The sequence below is a fragment of the Dromiciops gliroides genome, chromosome 3, assembly GCF_019393635.1.
Source record: "Dromiciops gliroides isolate mDroGli1 chromosome 3, mDroGli1.pri, whole genome shotgun sequence".
NCBI classification, from domain to species: Eukaryota; Metazoa; Chordata; class Mammalia; order Microbiotheria; family Microbiotheriidae; genus Dromiciops; species Dromiciops gliroides.
The window spans coordinates 259,833,992-259,859,995 of NC_057863.1; the positions used below are offsets into that span (position 1 = coordinate 259,833,992).

At 38.2% G+C, this 26,004-nt stretch overlaps 1 protein-coding gene across 1 annotated transcript in view; it reads left to right on the plus strand.

Annotated features, from left to right (window-relative positions):
• LOC122745526 (heat shock transcription factor 2 binding protein) overlaps positions 1–10,468 on the plus strand; it is a 101,540-nt gene extending 91,072 nt beyond the window's left edge. The window contains exon 8 of the mRNA XM_043990860.1: positions 9,699–10,468. Within this exon, the coding sequence (XP_043846795.1) occupies positions 9,699–9,907 (209 nt within the window). The 3' untranslated portion in view covers positions 9,908–10,468. The remainder of the gene's footprint in view (positions 1–9,698) is intronic.
• Positions 10,469–26,004: the final 15,536 nt, after the last annotated feature.

Sequence of the window (26,004 nt, forward strand, 5' to 3'; positions counted from 1 at the left end):
TAAATTACTAAAGGGTTATTTTCCCTGAACCATTTACTAGTGATTTGGTTATGGTACGTTGGGTAGTCCCTTCTATCTTCTTCCTCTACTCTTGCTTTTTATGTACCTTCCAATGCTGTAGTTTATCCCACAAAAGACATTAATTTACTTAATAGTCAGGGTTTTGTCAGAATTAGTCCATGATCTTTAGCTCCTCTTGTACTTTTAGAAAGGATCTTTTAATGGTCCCCCTCTTCTTGTTGTTGTTATTTTTGAACTCCTTAGGTGTCTTTCTCTTTTGTTTTTGTTTTTTCTCTTCTTTTTCTGGAGTAATGTATTTCATTTCTTGCGCTTTCCTTGGTTGCTGTATTTGTTTAACTTTCTTTTGTTTCTATTGACTAATATGTTCTAAACTAGTTTTTTTGTTTGTTTGTTTGTTTTTGATGAGGCAATTGGGGTTAAGTGACTTGCCTAGGGTCACACAGCTAGTAATTGTCAAGTGTCTGAGGCTGGATTTGAACTCAGGTCCTCCTGAATCCAGGGCTGGTGCTTTATCCACTGCACCACCTTAGCTGCCCCTAAACTAGTAATTAGATCATATTTGGTGTTCTTTTTTTTTTCTTTTTGCAGGGCAGTGAGGGTTAAGTGACTTGCACAGGGTCACACAGGTAGTAATTGTCAAGTGTCTGAGGCCAGATTTGAACACAGGTTCTCCTGAATCTAAGGCTGGTCCTATATCCACTGTACCACCTAGCTGCCCCATGGTGTTCTTTCTAGGAATGCTTCAAATGTTTTTTTTTTTAATTAAACACCTGTCCTTTTTCATTGATAATTAGGTTCAGGTTTGCAGGATATGCTTCCTTATGTTGCATTTTGGTCTCCTTTTGCTCTTTGTAATACATTATTCCATTTCCCTCCTATATTTTCTGTTGGGTACAGAATAGTCTTGTGCTATCTGAATTTCCTTTCTTTTATATTTGAAGATCTTTTTCCTGTCCCTTGAAGAATTTGTTGCTTGCCATTGGAATTCTTCAATTTAACTACTTTGTGTCCACAGCATTTTATTTTATTTTGTAGAGGTAAACATTGGATCCTTTGAATTGGCACATTGTTTTCTGCGTTTAGAAATTCTGGGTTCTTTTCTTGCGTGATTTTTTTGCATTTTGGTCTTCTCATGTTCTTTTCGAAGACCTATGGTCTTAGGTTTTCTCTATGGATCCTATACTTGAAATTGATATGTTTTGCTTGTATGGAGAATGTTTTCTTTTAACATGATTGCTTATTGCTTTTCTTTTCCCAGATTGTTTTTATTTCTGTTTATTTTTACTCCCAATCAGTTGTTCTCTCTTTAGTTTCTCTGGACAGCATGCATTCAAGTTGTTCTCTCCTGCCAATTATTTATTCTCTATAGGCCATAAATTCTGCCTTCATTATTCTTATTTTTCTCTTAAACCATTTAGGAATATCCTATTGTGGTTCCATGCTCTTTTGGGAATCCACAGAAATTTTTCCCTCACTGAATATTGATTCATTTTCCTTTGTCTTGTAATATTTATTTGGAAATGTTCATACTTATTTAGATGTCCTGCAGGCCACCTCCCATTCTATTATAAATAACATTTCTGTTGATTTATCTACTTGGCCTCGAGATTTGTTTGATTTTTTTTTAATTGAATTTTCATCCTGAAATATTTGGTGATTTTAGTCTTTTTGAAATTATATTCTGCTACTGCTCTATTTCTGACACTTTACCTTTTGATATCAGTTTTCCTGAGGATTGGACCTTAAAGCTGACTCTGCCTCCTCTCATGCTGGGGAATTTACTTTTTACCAGCCTCAATCTACTCAAAATGACTTTTTTTTTGAGGGGAAATGAGGGTTAAGTGACTTGGCCAGGGTCACACAGCAAGTGTCTGAGGTCAGATTTGAACTCAGGTCCTCCTGAATCCAGGGTCAGTGCTTTATCCACTGCATCAACTAGCTGCCCCTTTTGAGGGGATAGAATTGGCCCCTAGGTGGCTGTCAGTCCCCATTTCTTTACACTTGGTGCAGTCCCCCATACAAACTAGCAGTAACCTCTTCCCCAGTAACCTCTGTTATTTTCTTTTCTGAAGCAAGAGAATTGCTGAGTAAATTTCAGAGCACAAGTTCATGGGTCCCATTTTGCAACCCTCTCAGAATGTGGGCACTTTTGGGAGAAGGGGGTGCTAAGTGAGCACTAAGAGATTAGGAATTACTGTTCTCTGCATTTGCTTTTCTTCATACACATAATTCTTATTTAGGAGAGTTTTGAGAGTTTGTGAGGATCAGAGAAAATGTCTAGTCCTCCATCTTGTTGGTAACATGATATTAATCAGTTATATTTCAGTGACAGGTATGTGACTTCTTTCTTTGCAGTATTATAACTCAAATCAATTATGACCTATTTTAATGGTAACATTTGATCTTTATCAAGAGTATTATTACTAATGAAGCAGCTAAATGGCTCAGTGGATTGAGTACTGGGCCTGAAGTCCAGAAGACCTGAATTCAAATCTGGCCTCAGACATTTACTAGCTGTGTGACCCTGGGCAAGTCATTTAACCTCTGTTTGCCTTAATCCACTGGAAAAGGAAATGACAAATTACTCCAGTATCTTTGCCAGGAAAAACCCCATGGAGAGAATTGGCATGCTATCACTCATGTGCTTACATGACTGAATGACTGAACAACAATAACAATTATTATTAATAAAAATTCTTTTTCTTTACTTGGGTAGAACATATAAAAGAAATGGATTTATCACAGTTAAAGGTTCTAATAACACAAGCCCATTATATTTTGAGCTTTTTGTACTTCATAGCACTAAATGCACAGTGTAATTGGCTCATGTATGGGTCCAGTGATGGTGAAGCTAGCTAAGTTCAGAGAGACTCATCATAAGATTGAAAGCATGGTGAAGAAACTTTCATCAATAGTAACTTTCAAAGATATTCTAAGTTATCAAGATATACCAAGTTATCAGTGGAAGGAATATATACACTAATGAAATTATACATACTTGAAGTATATAAATTCCCCAGCTTTCCAGTAATACAACTCAGAATGGTATTAAATAATTCCCCCATGCAGACAGATTTATAGCTGAAAATCCTGATTCCAAGTGAATGCAAAGATAATGCTCTTTCCAGTCTCAGAGTTTGCTGCTTCTGTTCACTGCATTTTTCTCTTTGGTAGGTATGCTTTTGCAGCTGAGTGAGAACCTAACAGAACTTGCACTCTAGTGACATAACTCTTAAAAGCCCAGGGTCATCTCCAAACCACACTGAGATAAAAGACTAGGATTTTAGTGGAAGGGGCACAGTTGTTTTTTTCTTAATTTTTTGGCAGGGCAATGAGGGTTAAGTGACTTGCCCAGGGTCACACAGCTAATAAGTATCAAGTGTCTGAGGCTGGATTTGAACTCAGGTCCTCCTGAATCCAGGGCTGGTGCTTTATCCACTGCACCACCTAGCTGCCCGGCACAGTTTTTATAGAATGGGAATTGATTTTTTTCCTAAAATTGTTGGAAGAGAAAGTTTATGATGAGGAAAAATTGCATGAGAAAATATAGTAGTTTGTCTTAGTAATATCATAAAAACCATTTGTTATGTACTATTTTGTGTGGGGGGGGGCAGTGGGGGTTAAGTGACTTGCCCAGGGTCACACAGCTAGTAAGTGTCAAGTGTCTGAAGCTGGATTTGAACTCAGGTACTCCTGAATCCAGGGCCGGTGCTTTATCCACTGTGCCACCTAGCTGCCCTTGTTATGTACTATTAAAAATCAATATTATTAGCTACTGTTTTCTAGCTACCAGTGATAATATGCTGTCACAGGAAGGTAATAAGTATTGATTAAGTGTCTACTAAAGGGCCAGATATTGTGCTAGACACTGGGGATACAAAAAAAAAAAATCCTCCCAAAATGAAATAGTTTTGTACCTTCAAAGAACTTATATTTTGGGAGACACATATATAAGTATATACAAAATAGCTGGAGGAATCAGTAAAGACTTAATCCAGAAGGTGGTGCTTGAGCTGAGTTTTAAAGAAACAAGGGATTCTAACAAGTGGGTATGAGGGGGTAGTGCATTCCAGTCTTGGGACACTCTTAGTGCAAAGACGTAGAAACAGGAGATGGGAGTGTTGTATGTGGCAAACACAAAGGCCTATTTGGCTGGATTTATAGCATTCTGGATGGGTACTAACACATAATATTGGAAAGGCAGAGAAGGGTTCAGATGCTTTGAAATCTAAACAGGGAAGTTTATATTTGATCATAGCCACAAAAGGGAGCTATTGGAGTTTGTTGAATTGGTGAACTACACTCCTTTAGGGAAATCATTTTGCCAGTTTTGTGGAGGATATATTGGAGTGAAGAGAGACTTGAGGCAGGGAGACAATTTCGAGGGTTATAGCAGTTGTTCAGGTGAGAGGTGATGAAGGTCTGAACCTTGGTGGTGACCATGTGTGTAGAGAGAAGGGGACGAATGTGAGAGATGTTATAGAGGTAGAAATGGGGTGACTTGGCAACTGCTTAGTTATGTGGGGTACGAGAATGAAGAGTAGAAGAAAAAATGAAATGGCAAATCTGGGTGACTGGAAGGAAGATTGTGCAAGAAAATAAGAAAGGTCTGAAAATGGGTGGGGAGGAATAGTGCCCAAAGGATTCTGTCTTTTTGTTCTGACATGGACTGTAAAAATGACCTACTGTGGTTTCTTCTTCCATTTCCTGATCACCTCTCAGTTTGGTGCTTTTCCTTGGTCTTTGTTGGGGTAGTCATACTGTCTCAATTTCCATATCTGTTAGATGGCTCTACAACTATCATACCTCTTGTTCAGATTGTTTTAAATGAATGGTTTGTTCTGGGTAAGTGCAGTATAAGCTAATAATTTACATTATTTTTTAGACTATGAGCAAATATTTCTGAAAATAGAAAATAATTCAGATGCCATGTTGGTGTGAAAAAAGGAAGGAATTTTTATTGTAAGGTATGTTTAAAGACAAAATATTCAGCTGTCCCGCTGACATAAACAATCTATAAAGCTGTCTCCTATTAATGCTGTGATTAAACCCATTGGGACCAGAATTTGAAGATTTTCCTTTGGGAGTCAGCAATTTTAATTGAGAAATTCTGACACTTGAGAAATTAAGGTATAAAAAGGAATATGTATCTAAAGGTCTGTCAGTTGCCATTTGAAAAGAACAGCTGTTCTTTCCTCATGTCCATGAGTCCTCTTTTTGTGAATGGAGATTTCCAGAGCAGTTTGGAAATATGAAATCAAAGTGTCTCAGTGCTATAGCCAAATCCTTTGGTCTGAATCAACAATAAATTAGGCTGATAATAATGATGGGAATTGTTGGGAAGGGATTTTTTTGTGTGTATGTGTATAAGCTTTCCCTTCTTTTTAAAAAAATAATAGGGGGCGGCTAGGTGGTGCAGTGGATTAAGCACCGGCCCTGGATTCAGGAGTACCTGAGTTCAAATCCAGCCTCAGACACTTGACACTTACTGGCTGTGTGACCCTGGGCAAGTCACTTAACCCTCCATAGCCCTGAAAAAAAAAGAAAAAAAATAAAGTTATGAATTCCAAATTTTATCCCTCTTTCTCTCCCTCCCTGGGGTGGTAATCAATCAGATGTAGGTTATACATGTGCAATCATGTAAAACATTACCATTACTTAATCATTTTGTATAAGAAAAGAATAAAAGAAAAAATGAAAGTGAAAAACAGCATGCTTCAGTCTGTGTTCAATCAATATCAGTTTCTTCTTTGGAGGTGGATAGTATGCTTCATCATTTGTCCTTTGGTATTGTCTTGGATCATTGTTTTGTTGAGATTGGCCAAGTCATTCACAGTTTTTCATCAAATAATATTGTTGTCTCTGTGCACATTGTTCTCCTGGTTCTGCTCATTTCACTATATATTAGTTCATGCGTCTTTCCAGGCTTTTCTGAAATCATCCTGCTTGTCATTTCTTATAGCACAATAATATTCCATTATAATCATATACCACATATTGTTTAGCCACTCCCCAGTTGATGGGTATTCCTTTGATTTTCAATTATTAGCCACCACAAAAAGAGCTGATGTAAATATTTTTCCACAAATAGGTCTTTTCCTCTTTTTTGGAGTGTCTTTGGGATAAAAACCTAGCAGTGGTATTGCTGTATCAAAGGGTATGCACAGTTCTATAGCCCTCTGGGCATAGTTCCAAATTGCTCTCCAGAATGGTTGGATCTTTTCATAACTCCACCAATAGTGGATTAGCATCCCAGTTTTTCCACATACCCTCCAACATCCAGTATTTTCCTTTTTTGTTATATTTTCCACTCTGATAGTGCCTTTCCTTTTACCTAAAGATAAATGTTTCTAGATATCAGAAGGGCTGTTGATAGTAGTAATAATAACTGTGACAATAACTGATATTCACATAGTACTTTAAGGTTTGCAAAGTGCTTTACATTAATCTTCACAACAACCCCTGTGAGGTAGGTGCTATTATTAACCTCATTTTACAAATGAAGCTGAGACTTAGAAAGGTTTAACTTGCCTGAGGTCAAACACCTAATGTCTGACTTAGAAGACAAACCCAGGGTTTCTTGACTCCAATTCTAGGTATTTATCTACTATGCCATTTTGCCTTTCTCACCGACTTTGTATCAGTAAGTGAACATAAGTTTTTTTGTGCGTGAAGAAGCTATTCAAAGGCCTATGAAGAAACAGAAGCCCTCTGTGACATGCTTGAAAGAAGATTGAAATCTGTAATCCATACAAAGGAGGTATTTTTTTTATAGGAATCATTTTGCTGAAGGATATTGATATCCTAATTATCCATCCTGGATTTATTGGTATCCACCATAAACAAAAACCTAACAACTCTATAAATAATTTCCTTGTGGTGGTTCCACTTGTCTCACTGTTATAAATCATTTGACAATAATAAATCCTTTGTCCAGGTGGCCAGAGAATATTGTGGGCATATATGAATTGAGTTGGCCCTGCTTGTAGAGTCAATTGCATTTAAGCTGTTTAGCACTGATGTAATGCAATTACTTAAGCCTAACTATGGAGACCAATTTGCCAGAGAGCCATGTTGCAAATGACAGATGTGACTGAGAATCTGCTTGCTTTATCAGAGACTTCTGTCAGTAACACCAAATGGCATTGTTAGCTGTAGAGAAAGCATCTGCACAATGAAACGCTTTCATTATATTGTTAAAATTACATCAGTGCTTTGTAATTGTGGTGAGAATTCTATTATACCTTCTATTCAAGATCATTAACCCAAGTAGGGAACTAAAGAATTTTTTCCCCCTTCAAAATTACAGACTTGGAATTAATAGCTGAGAAATTAATTTGCTAATAAACTGTCCACATTAATGGTTAACAAGGGTTCACAAAGAACTTGACAACTAATAAGAATTACAATGACCACAAGCATTTCTGACAGTAATAAAACTTTGTCAATTCTGACATTTGACTGATTGGTCTACCAAAACATAATATGAACTTGAGGTTATAAACATTGTTCCATGTGGTGATTTTATTAGAACTTCTGCATTATGATTTATTATACAAAATGTCCAAGTCTTAAACTTAAGAAGAAAAAAATACATTTTTCCGGAAGTGAAGCCTAGGAGGATCATAAAGTAATTATTCATTTGTTTAGGTGAATGCTGCTGTTGCAAATGATAACTTATTTTGAGGACTGTATCATAGTTTCCATAATGGTAAATGTAAGCTTAATGAACTATACATATTCATTGTAACCAAAAAGAGTTTTGTTAAATGTTAAGTGCAGCTAGGATAGTCTCTTTCTTGCCCCAAACACCTTCATTGCTATATATGTTTTAGTATTACCTAACTGACCCTTCCTTCTTAGTCCCCTTTGCTAGCAGGACATTTTGATTTTAACTATAGCTTGCTCAGGCTCTTGGTGGAGGTTAATTTTTTTTTTGGTGGAAGTTGATTTTTATGAAAAATTATCCCTCAATTTACCTGGAAAGCATAAATTGAAAAACTAAAAAAAAAAAAAAAACCACCAAGTAGAATACTATTTTTTATGTTGTCTTATTAAATCAAGATAATAAGAAAAGGGCTTTCAAGGATATTGTTAGTCATAGAGTATTCTCAAAAATAGATAAAAATCTACTTATCCTGAACAAGTGGATTTCTGATTTCTGTAAGATTAACATACACCATCATCAGCATTAAGATTTCTCAGTTCTTTAACTCAGAGGGCTGTGGATGAGTTCTTATGATATTAAGTAGAGAAATCAGATATTGTCTGCTATAACTAGCAGAACTCTAACTAGCTAATTTTGTGTCCCAGGTCAAGAATATTCAATTGTACACACACAAATTCATACTAGCATGAGATACATGGGATCATAGATATATGTGTGATGCTCCTTACAGTTGCCAGGGAGGTGCGAATTCTGGAGATGAATATCTGCTGGAAGCTTTCAGCATTTTCCTTATTGAGTTCTCAGAGTTAGTCCTTCCCCTGGATGGATGCAGCCAGATTTGACTAATAAACCCTAGGCTTAAGTGATTCCTCGGGGACAAGAGAGAAGCCGAGAAGGGGGCCAGAGCATACCCAGCATTTGTGGGAAACCTCGTGCTAAATCATAAATACATGTCCTACTTCTGGATCTGAGTCTTATCCCTACTTTGCATTTGTTGTGCTGTAGCCATGGAGTTTGTACTCCAAAAGGGGGAAAAGACAGGTACACAAGTCATTATTACTCTTACTTCAATACTTCAACATCTATGATTTCATCTAGGTTTTCTTTAAGAGTTTGTAAAAGTTAAAGGAACTGGATTTAGATGCTACTTCTGAAACTACGTGTATGATTTTCAGTGTTACATAGCTTCTCTAGGCTTCAGTTTGCTAATCTGAAGATCCAATGAAGAGACTGGAATAGTTGACTTCTGTGAGGTCTCTTCTGGCTCTCCATCTAAAATTCTAAGTTTAGTAGCAGAAAAATTTGTCACCCTGAGGCCAACTTGTTCAAAACCCTTTATAAATTTAGCTAGGCTGGTCCTTGGATGTTGTCCATTATCATTAATCTCATATTCAAAAGCTTTCCAGTTTCTTAAGATCTGCTAGAGCTTACACAGACTTTGACCTTACCCACCACCTTCTCCATAGCACATCAAAGCAATAGAATTATACTTTAGTAGAGGACATAGAACTGTAATGCACAGTTATATATTCTAAGTGCATTAGAGAGCTGTAGTCAAGAAATAGAGTGAAAATCAGCGGGCTTATCCCAGCTAAAGAATTTTGTTGTGAGAACTTCTTGCTTCTTAAAGTATTTTTCTGACTATCTTTTGTTATCTAAGGTGGTATTTGGGTGTGAAGTAAGAGTACAGATGAAATGTTATCTTTAAAAAAAGAATTTGATGTTAGTGGAAAGAATTATAACAGACCCAAAGATAAAAATTTATTTTTGAATTAAGCATTTTGAAATTATATGATCCTCGGTAACTTCTGGTGATGAGATTGCCAATTAATATTCAGGATATAGTTGAGTTTTTTCTTATTTCTCACTTACAACTTGCATAACTGATTATGCAATTAATTTTTCTTTTACAGAAAAAAGAGATTATTTCTTTAGTTATAGAAACTTACATAAGGTTGTATGAGAACTTGTGTCACATCAGGAGCTCGAACTTTTTCTTTTTCTTTAGATCCAGACACAGAAGTATGTCTTCATGTTCTTCGGCTTATCCAGTCTGTGGTTCTGGAAACAGAAGTCTTCTCCAAATTAGCATCACAGTTCCGTGACTCCATGCTCCTTCAGCATATCATAACTACATCTAAGAGTCAAAATTTCAACCTGAGGACACTAGCTCAAGAACTCTTAGAAGATTTTAAAGTCCTAGAGTTTGAAATGTAGAGATGCTTAGAAATTGAGGTATTTTGGTCATAGGTATCATTGTTTCTGATCCTTTCCTCCTCTTTCACTCCCCCACACTGCATTTGTTATGCTGTAACCATATTTTCCACATGGTGAAATACAAATGACTAGAGAGGAACATAAATTTATATGTGAGTCCGGATTAAATTCCTCTTGGCAGAATACAAACATCTAAAAATAGTTGGGTGATTCTGCCAGAGGCATCTCAAGAAGGCATATCTTGTTCATTTCTTGAATTGTTTCTGGATATCTGAATATCTTGAAAATGGTATTTCTTGAAGTGAATGAATGATTCATTGCATTTCACTATGTTTTCATCAAGCCTTTAGTTTTCCTATGATATCATCTAAAAATGGAAAAGGAAATAAATATTTTCCTTGGATGCCTTTATTATGTGTATATGTATGTGTATAAAGAAAAGCAAAACCAAGTCATTCCAGTCCTCTTTCAGTGATTATAGTCACTTAAAATTAGTAGTAGTTGATTATTGAAATGTTTTGGTAAATCTCATTTAGGGACATTGCATGTTTTAATCCTATGTTTGTTTTCTGATGCATTAATTGTTTTTTTAATAAATGAAAACTATGAGATTGATAGATTTGCTAATATGTCTATTTATCTATCTATGGATAAACATACACCCTATCATCTATTTAGGGTAGAGTGGGAGACCTTTGAGGGGTATGTGATAGAATCAATGAGGGAACAATAAATGAATTGCTATTGGGTGGATCCAGCTGGCACAGTTGTATGTATGTATGTGCATGTCTATCTGTAGATAGGCAGATACTAAGTACCAAGCATTAGGCTAAGTGTTTTGCAAATATTATCTCATTTGATCCTCACAACAACCCTGTGAGGTAGGTGCTAAGGTACATAGAAACATCCGGAAATTGTGAGTCTCAGCAGAAGTGGGTATTATCACATGCATCAGTAGCAGAATGACAAAGGTAAAACCCTTTTCTTAATGGAATCTGGAACTGATAATATCCTTCCACATTGCAAGTACTACCCTATAGTCATCCCCAGAGAGGCCTTGGATGGCAGTGGCATTGTTGGGAGGTAGTTTATTTTCTTTTGACAGGGGAAAGTGAAAGTGTCTGTCCAGCTTCTTCAGAAAAAGGAGACAGCTCCTCAAAAACCTCTAAATGGACAAAGATTTGGTATTCCCCCCTCCCCACCCTTACTGTTACACCATTCTACATTACAGGAGTAAGTAGAAATTAGCAGCTTGTAGGTTCATTCTGCTAGCCCTAAAGTGAGAACTTCATTCATTATATTTGGCCCTTAGCTTCAGCTTCCTGTGCTCTGAGGTATGCTGTAGACCCTCCTAATAACCAAAAGTGCATGCTTACATTCTGTATATTGCTTCACTGCTGAACCATTTCAAAGACCTCAGGAGCTTGGTGGCAAAGGACTGTCTCAACTGGGTTTCTTTTTGTTTTTTCTTCCTGAAGCTAGTCCCCATAGAGGGGAACAGTATATCTGAGCCTGTGACCCAAGGATGGGACTTTATCACTATTTCAAGATGAAATCTCTAATGTGGGCTTGCATGGTATACACACACACATATATATTGGCAGGGCAATGAGGGTTAAGTGACTTACCCAGGGTCACATAGCTAGTGTCAAGTGTCTGAGGCTGGATTTGAACTCGGGTCCTCCTGAATCCAGGGCCAGTGCTTTATCCACTGTGCCACCTAGCTGCCCCCAAGTATATATATTAAAAAAAAAAGACAGCATTTGGAGGAAGCCAATTCCTAAGACTTATAGGTAAAATTAAAGCTTAAGAGTGACTTCCTTACCTCTAGAGAGGTAGGGGAAGGCGAAGATATAGGGAAGCAGAAGTAGGAGCAGAACTGAGGATGCCCACCACACTATGAAGTTATCCCTGCAGAGATGGAGCTGGATCGTAATGTATTTTGACTAGACCATCCAGTTAATGGAAGAGAATAACATGAAATAAGGCTGGACAAATAATATCCCTCCACATTGTGGTGGGTCTTGAGTGCCAGGTAGAGACATCTGAACTTTAATCAGTAGGAGTAGGTAGACATTTTTGAGCAAAGAAGTGATATGACTAGATCTTTGCATTAAAAACAAAACACTTGAATAGTGCACATGTAAATGTGAGTAAGACATTGTTCCTACCCACAGAGAGCTTACATGAAAAGAGAAGTGAAATAGGTGCTGGGGAAAGAGCACAAATTTTATTAGTATTTATTAGCGTGAAGTAATATTTATTTGTCCCCAGAGGCAGAAAAATCTGACCCTGAAAATAAGGAGCTCTACAAAAAAAGAGAATAAGTACAAATGTTCTTAGAACACTGAGAAAACATTTGCAGAGGTTTTTCTTTTTCTCTTACAAAAATTGTATTCTGCCAAAAGCATAATTTAGATAATCTGTTTCTAATCTATAATGTTTTGTCCTTTAATTTATCTGTTTGTCTTTTAAACTTAGATGAAGATGCAATAGTTATAAATTATTCTAGGTATAATTATGGGACTAACCAATGATCTTCTACTCCTTAGATGGCTTGGTGACCCTACTTAGAAATATAGGGTCCTTTCCCTCTCCACTTAGGGCATGTACAGTGATCTTCTAACTATTTCTTGTTGGCTTACTATGTAAGCCAAAAATCCTTTTAATCGACTGATGAACTAGAAGTGAATGTTCATACAAAAGACTTGCTCTTTCTTCCCTGGTGTTGAACAAGTCAAGAACCATTGTGATAAGCCTACTGGTAGAGGAAGAGGTAGCAGCAATAGCCTATTTCCATCCTCCAGCTGCCTTATCTCCCCACTTGGTTGGCATGTGGCTGTGAAAACATGGCACTGCTATTTCTTTTGTCTGTCATATTATTCTTTCCTGATTTAAGGTGACTGGAAGATTGGAGAACGAACAGACTATGAGCTTCAAAAAGTGAGAAAAGCTGCCAGAGGTCTGCCAATGGGGGACAGTAGCAGAGTCCGATGGTAGATAGAATAGCCATGCCTAGTAGGAACCATCACTAAGGAATAACCTGTTTGACCAAGACCAGTGGTAAATCAACCCAGAAGCCAAGACACTCTGTTCTGCAACCAAGGGAACAACTTTTTCATCAGCTATGCCACATCTCGAAGTGAATTTGTTAGGGAAGTGTTTGGTAATAGTTTTGTATCCACTTTAAGTCTGAGCTCATTCTCTCCAGGGATTGAAGTGGTAAGGAAGAGTATCCTCTTGGTTTAGGGTGTTATTGTACTTAGGTTTTTGCTATACCTTCACAGTCAATATCCCTTTGTTAAAACGAATTGATGTTAACTGTTTAAGTGTTATTGGGTTGATTTTAACTGGTCAAAAGATATGAGGGGAGATGCACTAGATGGGACACATACTTTCCAACCACTCATCAGAGTTATCCCTGGAACCCAGAAAAGAGAAGCATCCAAGCTCTGAGGACCCAAGCTGCTAGTTCAAATGTGTATTGGGAGGGTGAACTCAGCCCCTGTCCTACATAGTATTTTATAATATTTTAAGTATGGGCAGCTAGGTGGAACAGTGGATAAAGCACCAGCCCTGGATTCAGGAGGACCTGCGTTCAAATCCTGCCTCAGACACTTGATACTTACTAGCTGTGTGACCTTGAGCAAGTCACTTAACCCTCATTGCCCCGCCCCCCAAAATGGGCACTCTAAAAAAATCTCAATAATATTTTAAGTATTTGAATATTGAGGGTTGGTTCTATTACTTTTCGGGTCTTTTGTTTGTTTTTGCAGGGCAATTGGGGTTAAGTGACTTGCCCAGGGTCACACAGCCAATAAGTGTTAAGCTTCTGAGGCCAGATTTGAACTCAGGTCCTCCTTAATCTAGGGCCAGTGCTCTATCCACTGCACCACCTAGCTGCCCCTGGTTCTATTATTTTTCAAAGGAGTATATCAAAGGTGTGCCTATGTGTACATGGATATCTTTTTAGTATCTTCCACTACTGTTGCCACAAACCAATTCTGTGATATTCACAGAGCTAGGCCAGATGATCATTGGACCCAGTTGTCTCTGTATCTTGGTGCAGCTTGAGAGCTGTATATATTTTTAGCAAGTCCCCTCCTGAATATGCCAGAGATATATTGGGGCTTACAAAATGTGTAAGTGTTGATTTTACCCTTTATGGGACTGGGGCTATTGTTGGGAGGTTAACCACTGAAGCTTTACTGAAGTTGTTTTAATAAAGGCAGAGTTTGTTATTAGTAAAGATGTTCACTCTCCCTGCTATGTTTTGTATAGTTCTAGAAATGCTAGTATAGCAATACGACAAGAAAAAGAAATTAAAGGTATAAACTTCAGCAAAGTTGAAGGCTGCAAAATAAACTTACAAAAATTTGCTTCATTTCTGCATAATAATAACAAAACCCAAGAGACAATGATAGGGAAATCCTTTTCAAAATAACTACAAAACAAATAAGATATTTGGGGGTCACGTTACCAAGGCATACAAAAGACTTGTATAGAGCCAATTGCAAAGTGTTTCTTAAAGAAATCAAGAACAATTTAAATAGCTAGAGGCAGTGCTCATGCCTGGGCTATGACAATGATAATACTGCTAAATTAATTTACTGGGGGTTTTTTTGTTTGTTTTGTTTTTTGTAGGGCAATGAGGGTCAAGTGACTTGCCCAGGGTCACACAGCTAGTAAAGTGTCAAGTGTCTGAGACAGGATTTAACTCAGGTCCTCCTGAATCCAAGGCCAGTGCTTTATCCACTGAGCCACCTAGCTTCCCCCAATTTACTGTTTTAATAATATTCCAATCAGACAATCAGAGGGATATTTTATAGCTGTAACCCCAGTCTCAAAGTCTACTTGGATGAGACTCCCTCCTTAATGGTAGAGATGAAGGCCCAGCCCTGTATAAGCGGCTGGGCAGATTTGGCAAGAACAAGGGTGAGTGAGAAGATCCCACCTGTCTCTTCAGCTCTTTTTGAGTTCTTTTTGAGGCACTAGAGTCTTCTTCAAATTTTCTTCAAGTTGCTTTGGGCTCTATAGTTGCTTCAGGCACTTCTGGCTTCCAGCTATGAGAGAAAGGATGAAGGAGGCCAACTCCATTTCAGTTGCTGAAGGAAAAGGCTCTGGGAAGACATGAGAGGAATTGGCAGTCTCCATCATGTCCCTATCCCCACTTACTATACTAGAGACTTTGTGGAAACTTCACTTTGGGTGAGATCTAGGACTCTCTCTTGGTTGAGCTGAAGTACTTCTTTTCCAGTGGGAGAGCTCCTTCACTCTGTATTGTCTAGTATATATTCTCTCATGTATACTTTCTCTGATTTTGTTGTGTGTTTTTTCTGATTTTGGTTTTGCTACTGATTTGGATAAATGAGTTTGATGATTTCTGGGTGTGTTCATTGTGGAACTGGTATTTGGTGGGAAGGAGGTCAAGTCTTAGATATAAAACTTGAGACTCTCCTCTCCCCCAAAATGAAACAGTGATCAGAAGTTAGATTGAACCTGAAAATAACATCCCCAGACTAATAATATTTGAGGGAGCAGATAGCTATAATTCTATCCCAGTATTACCTCTCTCTGAGTGGCCTTTGGCCCCAACCTTCTGCTTTTCTTCCTGGCAGGAATGAAAGTCTGCCTTGGAGAATGTTAGGGTAAGAAGAGGTTAGAGATATCTATTCTGCCTCCCTTCAAGCCACACAAGTACACTACCATGCTACATTCAGTGGACAGCCCTCAGAATACATGGGCCCACATAACATGTGAGGCCTTGCTACATAGAATTTGTTAAAGAATGTTAAGTCCATTTGAAGAAAAAAAAGGATCTAAAATATCAAAATGATGATTAAAAAATGTAAAGGTGAAGGAAGAATTGTACTTCTAGTACCTCAAACAATATAAAACAGCAGTCAGAGGGGACTGAATCAAGATGATGAATGAAAGGAGGCATTTTTGCCTAGGTCACCAGCATACTTCCTCCACAAAAACTTAGAAAACGCACTAGACTGCATTCTGATTGGGAAAGCCAAGAAAAAGTCACAGTGAGTAATTTTTCCACCTCAGTGAAGCTTAGGAAGACAGATAGTATCTGCAGCCACTTGGGAAAGGAGTGGCCATTGCTGTAGCAGCAAGGAACATTCCAGTGCTCAGAGATAGAAAGGGGGCTGAGGCAGAGCACTCAAGAGGAAGCACCAAAACAGAAAGAAATCCCAGGGGGATCTCTAAACTAGCAGTAGGAACAGGAGATGGGTGCCATTTGCCAGCTCTATGGCCCATTGCTCAGTTCTGGTTCATAGATCTAGAGTGGAGAGGAGTGGTCACCTGAAGCTACTGATTGTATCCACATCTTCAAGGACTTGAAGATGAAATTTTAAAACAAACATCTTTGCTTGCTTCATCTTCCCCTCTCTATTCCTGAGGAGTAATAGACACTGTAATATACTTTGCTCACTTCTTGACTTCTCATTTTTGCCTCAGACATAAAGAGGCAAAAGAGTTAGCTAAAGAGAAATAGAATATTTTTATTAGTGCAGATGACCAAAACTTTGTTGAGATGTTAGGACTTTTCTTAACTGAGGCTTCAAGTTTGTGATTATATAAATAACTTACCATTTGTTTTTGGGTTTTTTTGGTTTTTTTGCAGGGCAATGGGGGTTAAGTGACTTGCCCAGGGTCACACAGCTAGTAAGTGTCAAGTGTCTGAGGCCGGATTTGAACTCAGGTCCTCCTGAATCCAGGGCCAGTGCTTTATCCACTGTGCCACCTAGCTGCCCCCCAATAACTTACCATTTGATATAAACATGTTAAAATGGAATATAAGACTGCTGGACTTGAAGACTGTTACATTTCCCCAAGCTAAAAAAGTGAACCAATTGTTCTAACAGGGTGTGGTTAATTAAATCTTCAGAGACAAACGGGGCAGGGAGAAGAGGGCATTGGCTAGAGCCCAGCTTCTTTAGTAATTGAATGTGGGGGGTTGCAAAAAATTTGGCAACAGTAAAAGGTTATGTATACCTATTTTATATACCTTTACCCAGAGTCGCATAAAAATTTCTTGGGCAAAAAGGAATTCTAAATAGAAAAAGTTTAAGAAGCCCTGAGCTAGAGAAGAGATTACACCCTAAGCCATACAGCCTAGGAAAAGATAAGAAACACCTGAGTGAGATTCAGCTCTGTCCCTATCCATCAAGAATGATGGAATATAAGGGATTGGATGCTGGCCAGCCTATTCCACGTTCCACAGTGATACCCACAGGTGTTACAATTTGAATAGATATGTTTAGATCAAGTGCAGTGGATGAGTAAGTACGAGGTCAGACAGTAGACTTCTAAAGAGTGGTTAGAGAATAGATTACTCTGTCTCTTGTCCACAGTAGGGATATTTGGGTTGGAACAAAATCAATGGGTTGGAACACAAGGATGCTTTGAATCTGAGTGCCTAGATCATATTCCATTTTTTTTTGTAAGGATGCCATGTAATGCTAAGAAATATGGATGTTCTTAATGTTCCCATTCAAAAGAGACTATAAATCTTTGAGTACTAAATTGTCCAACAGTTTGTCCAATACTCTATTTTCCAGTTTTGTTCCCTTTTAGATTTGTCCAGCTCTCAGAGAGGAACATTAGTGTCCTATTATTCTATTGCTATCTGCCTCTATGTAATTTAGTTAATTCTTTGTTAATTTAGTTACTCATTTGGTGTATGTGTTTCATTGTTTATGATTTCCTTTAGTTATGACTTTTCCTTGTTTAGCTCTCTCTCTCTCTATATATATATATATTTTTTTTTGGCAGGGCAATGGGGGTTAAGTGACTTGCCCAGGGTCACACAGCTAGTAAGTGTCAAGTGTCTGAGGCCGGATTTGAACTCAGGTATTCCTGAATCCAGGGCTGGTGCTTTTATCCACTGCACCACCTAGCTGCCCCCAGCTCTAGATATTTTTAATTTTAATTTTTATTTTGTCTAATACCGTGACTATAAGTTTTACAATTTTGGATTACTCTGATGCCTAGGAAATTTTGCTCTATCCTGTCATTTTGATTGTTTCTGTTTTTGCTTTTTAGATGTGTTTCTTACATACAACAAATTGTGGGGCTTTGTTTACTTATCCATTCTGCCCTTTTCATTTTATTGTATTGTTTAGTCCAATCATATTATTTTCCTCTATTTCTTTTGTGTTAATTTTTATTCATTCCTCTTTTAAATTAATAATTTGTCCCTGAAATTTTTTTTTTTCAGGGCAATGAGAGTTAAGTGACTTGCTCAGGGTCACACAGCTAGTAAGTGTCAAGTGTCTGAGTTCAAATTTGAACTCAGGTACTCTTGAATCCAAAGCCAGTGCTTTATCCACTGCACCACCTAGCTGCCCCCCAAATTAGTTTTTCTTAAACTATTTTGCTACAACTCTGTTCCCACAGGCTTTCTTCTTCCTATTTTCCTTGCTTTTTAGTTGTCTACCTTTTCTCTAGTTTTGGAGGTTTTACTTAAATTATGAATTCTTTTATTTGTTTAGTGATCTACTCATTCCCCTCTTTTACTTCTTCTCTTTCCCCTCTTTAAGTGACTGGTTTAAAATCTTCCCTCTTTTCTTCCTCTTTCCAAGTTCTTGTGTTTATTTATTATTGTTCTTTTTTCTACACCTTTTTCTAAGTTTTTCTTTGCTTCTCTTTTCTTCCAGTCTGTTATGAAATTTTGATCTCTAATTTATGGGTACCCCTTTATTTTTTCCTTTTATAATCTTTCTATGTTTTTTGTGGGGTTAAAGCTTCTGAAATACTAGGTGTGGGCTCCGTTTTCTAACCAATTTCTATGTTATTGCCTTTATAAATTTCTCATCATTCTTTTTTCCTGCTATGCCTTGTAATCAGAATGATCAATTCATGAGAGAAATAAAGTTAAATAGAAGCAACACTTCACATTAAAAATTAACCTGTTCCCCAAAATGTGTGGTCTGATTCTAACCCTTGCACTTCTCATTAAATTTTTCTTTCTATTGGTTCCCAATGCTGTCACATCTTTGTGTACATATCCCCTGTGGTAGGATCAATTTGTCTTTGACACATAGGTTGGGCTAGATTTTCCTAAGGCCCTACCCCATGCGGGCTAGGCTAGTTTTGGGGTTTTCTTTTCTTTTCTTTTTTTTTTTTGGTGGGGCAGTGAGGGTTAAGTGACTTGCCCAGGGTCACACAGCTAGTAAATTTCAAGTGTCTGAGGTCGGATTTGAACTCGGGTCCTCCTGAATCCAGGGCCAGTGCTTTATCTACTGCACCACCTAGCTGCCCCTTGTTATTTATTTTTTTTTTTAAGGTACTGAAACTAACCTTGAGAATTAATTGACCCAGGGAGTGAAGGCTCAGTCCATTGATGTCGTTTCCTGCTGGCCTAAGAACAAAGGCAAGTCCAAAAGGAGTCAGGAGCTCCTCCTTTGGGTTTGACATCAATGCACCACCATAACAAATGAAGAGGCATAAATCAATGTTTTTTCCATGCTATGACTGTAAACTTCCTTTTGTTTGCTGGTAGATAATCTATAAATGTATAATTTTGTTCTCATCCTGAACTTGGACCACTGGACTAGTCTAAGTCAGACTTGGCCTACGGTATCCTCCTGAACCTTCTGAGTTGCTGGCTGGTCCCGAGAGCTCACACATTCCTTCTCAAGGACCAGGATGGCCATAGAATCACATTTCCTCAGAGAAGGATCTAGGGCTAAATGATCTTTGTCCCTGTCCTGAATGCCTTAGAACAGGGACAGGACTGGCTTCAGCTGGGTTTTGGTTTGCTTCCTCTCAGGACTTCCCTTCAGGACTCTTGTAGAAATGTACCTTGTCCTCTGCTTCAATTCTTCTCTGCTTTCCTTTTCCTAGCTGGATGGAATCAGCATTTAACACTTTTTTCAGGATAGAAAGGGGATGTAGAGGGTGTTCTGAGCAGTGTGTCTGTAGTCTTGGGGGTCCCTGAACTAGGGCTGGGCTCAGTTATAAGGCAGCATATTTTCAGACCTTCCTCTCTTATTTTTTGACTAGATGTGGCTGGGCAGAGATGGTTATGTGTATTTGTGGTGAGGAGAAATGGAGTTCTCTCAGCAGGGGCAAGGTCAAGGATCCCAACACGGGCCCCAGGCCCAAGCCTGTGAGTTAGCTCGTGTCCCTTATGTTGGCACATTTTTAGCCTGTGGGAAATGGATGATAGGTGAAGCCTTGCAAGACTCGCGTTCTCAAATGTTAATTTCTAAGAATTTTAACTAGTTGGAATTTTCTCTTTGCTTTCTAGATTGAGCTATAATTGCTCCACCTCTGTTGCATAGTTCCTTTTCTGAAAGGTTAGAGAAGGGGTCCAGAGAATGCAGCTAAATCCCCATCTTGTATGTCACATGACTACTAATTACCTCCAGATCTCAGTATATTTTGCCAATTCAAAATGATGAAAAGCAAACCCAACATGGTGATGGGGACTAGAGATTGTATCTTAGGAGGATCATTTGAAGAAACTGGGGTTGTTTAACCTGAGAAGATAAAAATTTAGTCATAGGTTGTTAGGGACCTTAGAGATAAGAGTCCAATCCTCTCCGATGAGGGTCCAGCAAGGATAAATAACTTGTTTGAAGTCATAGAGCTAGTGAGTGAATGGCAGAGCTAAGATTTGAATCTATGTATTCTGACAAAGATTTTTCCACATTGTATTTTTTAGGAGAACAAGCTTCCTGCATTCAAATATCTGAAGGAGAAGCATAAGGAAGAGGCTTATTTTCTTGCTCCAGTAGGCAGAACTAGGACTAATGAGTGGAAGGCAGATTTCTGATCGATATAAGCAAGAGTTTTTCATAATCTAACAATGGAATATTCTTTTTTTTAATTCAATGAAGTAACCTGAAAGTATTCAAGCTAAACAAAGCAAAAATCTTGTAGAGGAAGGTTTCTCACATGAGGTCGTACACTATAAAAGATAACCTTGATGCTCATTCTTCAAAGAATGACACAGTAGAACCTAGAAACTTTCAAGTAAGAGATCATTCAATTAAAGGTCAGAGGAAGAATCAAAGGGCAGAAGTGGTTGGTGATTCGCAGTTTAGGGGTGGTAAGGCAGCTACTTATAGACCTAATCACAATAAAGAGGCCTTCCTGAGCCATATACCAAGACATGAAAGAGAAAAAAAATGCCTACCCTTTTTGTCAAGCGACAAGCATTTATTAAGGACTTACGTGATAGTACCTTGTAGGTGGGGAGAGGCGGGGTTGAGGGGGGAGTGCTGACAAGAGTTCTCGCCAGCTGCTTATTAGATGGTAAATTCCTTGAGGGCAAGGATCATGTCTGATCTTATATTTGTATGCCTAGCTCTGTTCTTTCTATATTGGAGGCACTTAATAAGTGTTTAATTGAATTGTTCTAATTTGCCATCCTAGAGGGAAGTGGCCATATTTGACAATAAGTAGGGGAAACCTCTACTGACCAGCAAAACTTGCCTTTATTTGTTAGGGCTTTAATTTTTCATATTTTATGTTGATTGAGATTTTCCTGAATATACTATAGGCCAAGGGAAGAACAGCAATAAAACATAAGTTCTTCTCTTTGCAAATGGAATGAAAAAGCTTTTTTTTTTCTCCCCTCTGGAAAATAACCTAGCCACTTATACACATGAGAAACCAACTTACAAAGGCTCTGGGCTCTGAAAATGAACACATATGCTTGCATGGGTACAAGAGAAAGAAGTATTTACAGCAAAAGGAACACACTGTGGGACCCAGCTGTAGCTCTTATAGTAGAGGAAATATGCAAGCTTAGTGCTAGCAGGAGGTATTTCTCCAGAAATTCTCACTTCCTTAGAAACAGTATGTATTTATTTCCTTGGCATAGAGCAAAGCAATACCACAGTCTGAGGAACCCGCCCAGGGTGGGAACTCTGATGCTCCAGGGGAATTTAGAAGACACTGTATAGGGCTCAGAGAGAAAGAGAACATCCCTCCCATTTGAAGAATGTTCCCTGATAGAGCTGAGATATTCTACACACCCACAAGTTGAAGCTTGTGGGATAAGAGACAGAAATGCTGTTAGTTATTTAGGGCATGGGTGTCACTACCATAAGGAACAGGTGGGAATTTTCTTTTCCTATTTAAATTTGTCTGCCATCAGGCAAAGATGAAAGGTCCTATATATTTTTTTTAAAGGCAGTTGACTTAAGGACAAATTGTATGATAAGGTTTTGAAAGTCTTGTTAACTGCAGGTTACACTAATGCCTCTGTCAAATGGTTTATAGGCCCTTGCAGAAACAATATGCTTTTTACTTAAAAGTTACTTTAAGATCACAAGACCCAGAGAGCATAAAACTATTAACTATTAAATTTTACATTTGAAAAATTATTTAACCCAACACTATCATTTTCCAAATTGGAAAAATGAGCCCCTGAGTGGTAGCTATTTAATGTCTGAGCCAGAATTAGAAGGTGGATAATCCAAGCTCCCAGTCCAGAGCTACCTTTTAAAGGTTGATATTGGCAAGTTATGAGAATGAGAGATGGATTGATGGAGAGGGAGTAATAGGGCTTCTGTTTGACACCAGGATTTAGGATACTCTGTGTGTGTGTGTGTGTGTGTGTGTGTATGTGTGTGTGTGTGTGTGTGTGTACATGTGCGTATGTGTGTGTGTGTACTATGTGTTAGACCATTTGACCTAGTAGGGGACTTAGCTATTACCTTGTTCAACATCTTGATTTTAAAGATGGGGAAACAAATCCAGAGAGGTAGCAACTCACTGACAATCACATAGCCAGTTATCTAAAGAGCTAGAACTGGAACTTAAATTTCCTGAGTCCCAGCCTCCTGTTCTTTTCAGATCATGAAAGGAAAAAAAAAAGTGTGGCTTAGTTCAAACCTGTTTGGTGTAGTAGTGCCTTGCCAGGTCTTGAGGCTCAATCATTGTTCATTATTGTTACTCAATCTATGACTAATTCCTTACTGATGTAAGCCATTTATTTTCTCCTGGTATTTGGGTCCTCCCCATTTCTTGCTCTACTATTCATGAGAGTGGAATATTTTCTCTATCTACAAAAGTCTAACACAATTTGGCCTCCACCAGCATTACTTCAGGTTTTCCCTTTCCATGCCCCTTATACCTGCATGTCCTTTTGCCATCTTGGTATAACTTCTTCCCTGCCATTCTCCTAACCCCAACACACACATTTGACCATGATGTCACATATTATGAAATCCTGATGGAATCTCAACATGGAGAGGGAAATCATATTTTGTTTGGTGCTTCTTCCTGTTGAAGATATGTTTCTATTGAAGATACGTAAAATATTACCATGCTTAGCCCCTTCCAGCATGAAGGAACATTGTATGACTGAATCTCTTTCCTGTTTCCTGAGATTTGGAGAAAACAAATCAAAAATATTTTCTTGAAGCCCTGGGGTTTGCTTTCTTAGTCTCTCACACACAAATATGCGCGCGTACACACACACACACACACACACACACGCACACATGCACACACGCACGCACACAGCCACATGCCTTCAGGCTCTGTTAAATTGAATATCTGGGTTCAATGATTAGATCCTTTTCCAGTCTGAATTCATCTCTCTCCCTTCTCCCTTCCTGGAAAAGTGATCTAAGACCACAGTACTCTGTATGTGTGTTAAATAAAATTGGTTTATTATTTCAGTAATATATGTTGTATTATATTCACTTTTGCCTAGAGCAGGAGTATAGTATAGTGAGTAGAGTACTGAACTTAAAGTCAGGAAGACCTGAATTTAAATCTCATTGTTGAAAACTTACTATTTGACTTTGAACAAGTAACTTTAACTTTTCTGAGCTTTAGTTTCCCCATCTGTAAAATAAGTCATAATAATTTCTATAGTATCTAACTTACAAGGTTGTTGTGAAATCCAAATAGAATTACATGTACAAAGTGCTTTGCAAATGTTAAAGTTCTGGGGCAGCTAGGTGGCGCAGTGGTTAGAGCACCGGCCAGACACTTGACACTTAAAAAAAAAAAGTTAAAGTTCTATATGAATGCCAATTATTATTATTATTATGGTCTTAATAGACGTAGGCTGAAAATTCCTTTTCATTCCCTCTCTGTTTCAAACTGTTATCACATAGATCAGGTGGGACATATTGTTGCTTCTTATACTATCATTGGTATCATTGTCACAGAATTTTTTTTTAATTCCCTCTCCTTTCACTTTTTAATTTTTTTTTTTTTTGGCTGGGGGGTTAAGTGATTTGCCCAGGGTCACACAGCTAGTAAGTGTCAAGTGTCTGAAGTCAGATTTGAACTCAGGTCTTCCTGAATCCAAGGCTGGTGCTTTATCCACTGCACCACCTAACTGCCCCGCTCCTTTCACTTTTTTTTTTTTTTTAGTGAGGCAGTTGGGGTTGTGACTTGCCCAGGGTCACACAGCTAGTAAGTGTTAAGTGTCTGAGGCCAGATTTGAACTCAGGTACTCCTGACTCCAAGGCCAGTGCTCTATCCACTGCGCCATCTATCTGCCCCTCCTTTCACTTTTAAAAGACAAAGTTCTTTGATTTTGTCTTTGCCAAATGAATTGGTTCAGGCACTTCCTGAAATATATTCATCAAGTTGTAATTTCCTTCATATCAGATTACCTAAAATTTGTATTCTCAATTCTTGCTGATAAGACCTGATAAATGACCGCTCATTTCCTCTTTTTCTTTCTATTGCTATTGCCCTCCCTCTAGTATCTTTTGCTATGACTGCAACTACTTTGCAGTTCTATTTCCTCCACTAATTAATTTATTCCAAGATTACTAGTAATCTACATTATGAACTATCTACCCCCTTCCTCCACAGTAGCATTTCCTTGAATGATCCCCACTGCTTGGGCTTCTACCACTTTGTGATTTCTTTTTTAAGTCATTTCTTTTCTTTTTTCTTTTTTTTTTTTTGCGGGGCAATGGGGGTTACGTGACTTGCCCATGGTCACACAGCTAGTAAGTATCAAGTGTCTGAGGCCGGATTTGAACTCAGGTACTCCTGAATCCAGGGCCGGTGCTTTATCCACTGCGCCACCTAGCCGCCCCTTAAGTCATTTCTGATCACCACTTATAAACATTCCTTGCCTTAAGACCCTATGAGTACAATATAATTTGTACAAATTATGTCTCAGGACAAAATTCCATAATATCATAAGGATAACCCTTGATTATCAGCATCATGCAACCTCTGACCCGCCCAAAACTTTCCTAGGAGTCACCTAAGAACATCCTTTCCTTGTCCTACCTGATTTCTTGGAGCTCCACTGCTCTGCTCTGAAGAGGCAGTCTTGTTCTGTCTTCTTGTTCCCTCTTCTATTAAGATGATCAACTCACTGGCTATCACATAAGAACTGTCTAGAAACACTAAAATAAAGATTCTGAGTCTTCTTGCTTTTATTTTTTGTTTTGTTTTTTTGTTTGTTTGTTTTTCTTTTTTTTCAGGGCAATGGGGGTTAAGTGACTTGCCCAGGGTCACACAGCTAGTAAGTGTCAAGTGTCTGAGGCCGGATTTGAACTCAGGTACTCCTGACTCCATGACCGGTGCTTTATCCACTGCGCCACCTAGCCGCCCCTTCTTGCTTTTATTAACTAACTGCAGTTGGTGCCTTCCATATTCCCAAAGATCAATTGCTCCACTTCTTTGTGCTGTTTCAACTTTAAGTCTCTAAGAAGCCCAATGAAGACTATTTTCTTTTTCTTCATACTTAACTGTCTGTCTCATGTCACCCACCAGTGTCCTGCTTTCCCTTTTGTGTTTTCTACTTTCCATACATGAAACACTTTCTCTCACTCAGCCCATTGGACTTCTTCTATTTGTCATATGGTAAATGCCTGCTTATTTCCTAAATATGCCATGTGATTCCTTGGGTCATTCTTTTATGAGCATACTCATGGTTGTGTCAGACTAATGTTATTTTGTTGTTGGAATGCTTCCCTTAAGTGCCTTCAGTAATTCTCAAAGGAATCCCTGACACTTTTTTGAAGCTGCAAATTCAAAATTAGGGAATTGAACCTGGGAAGACAGAGGTAGCACTGGAGAAGACCAACAATAGAAAGGGAATCATTATTACCCTCTTGGAGTTCTCTAGGAGGATACTAGAA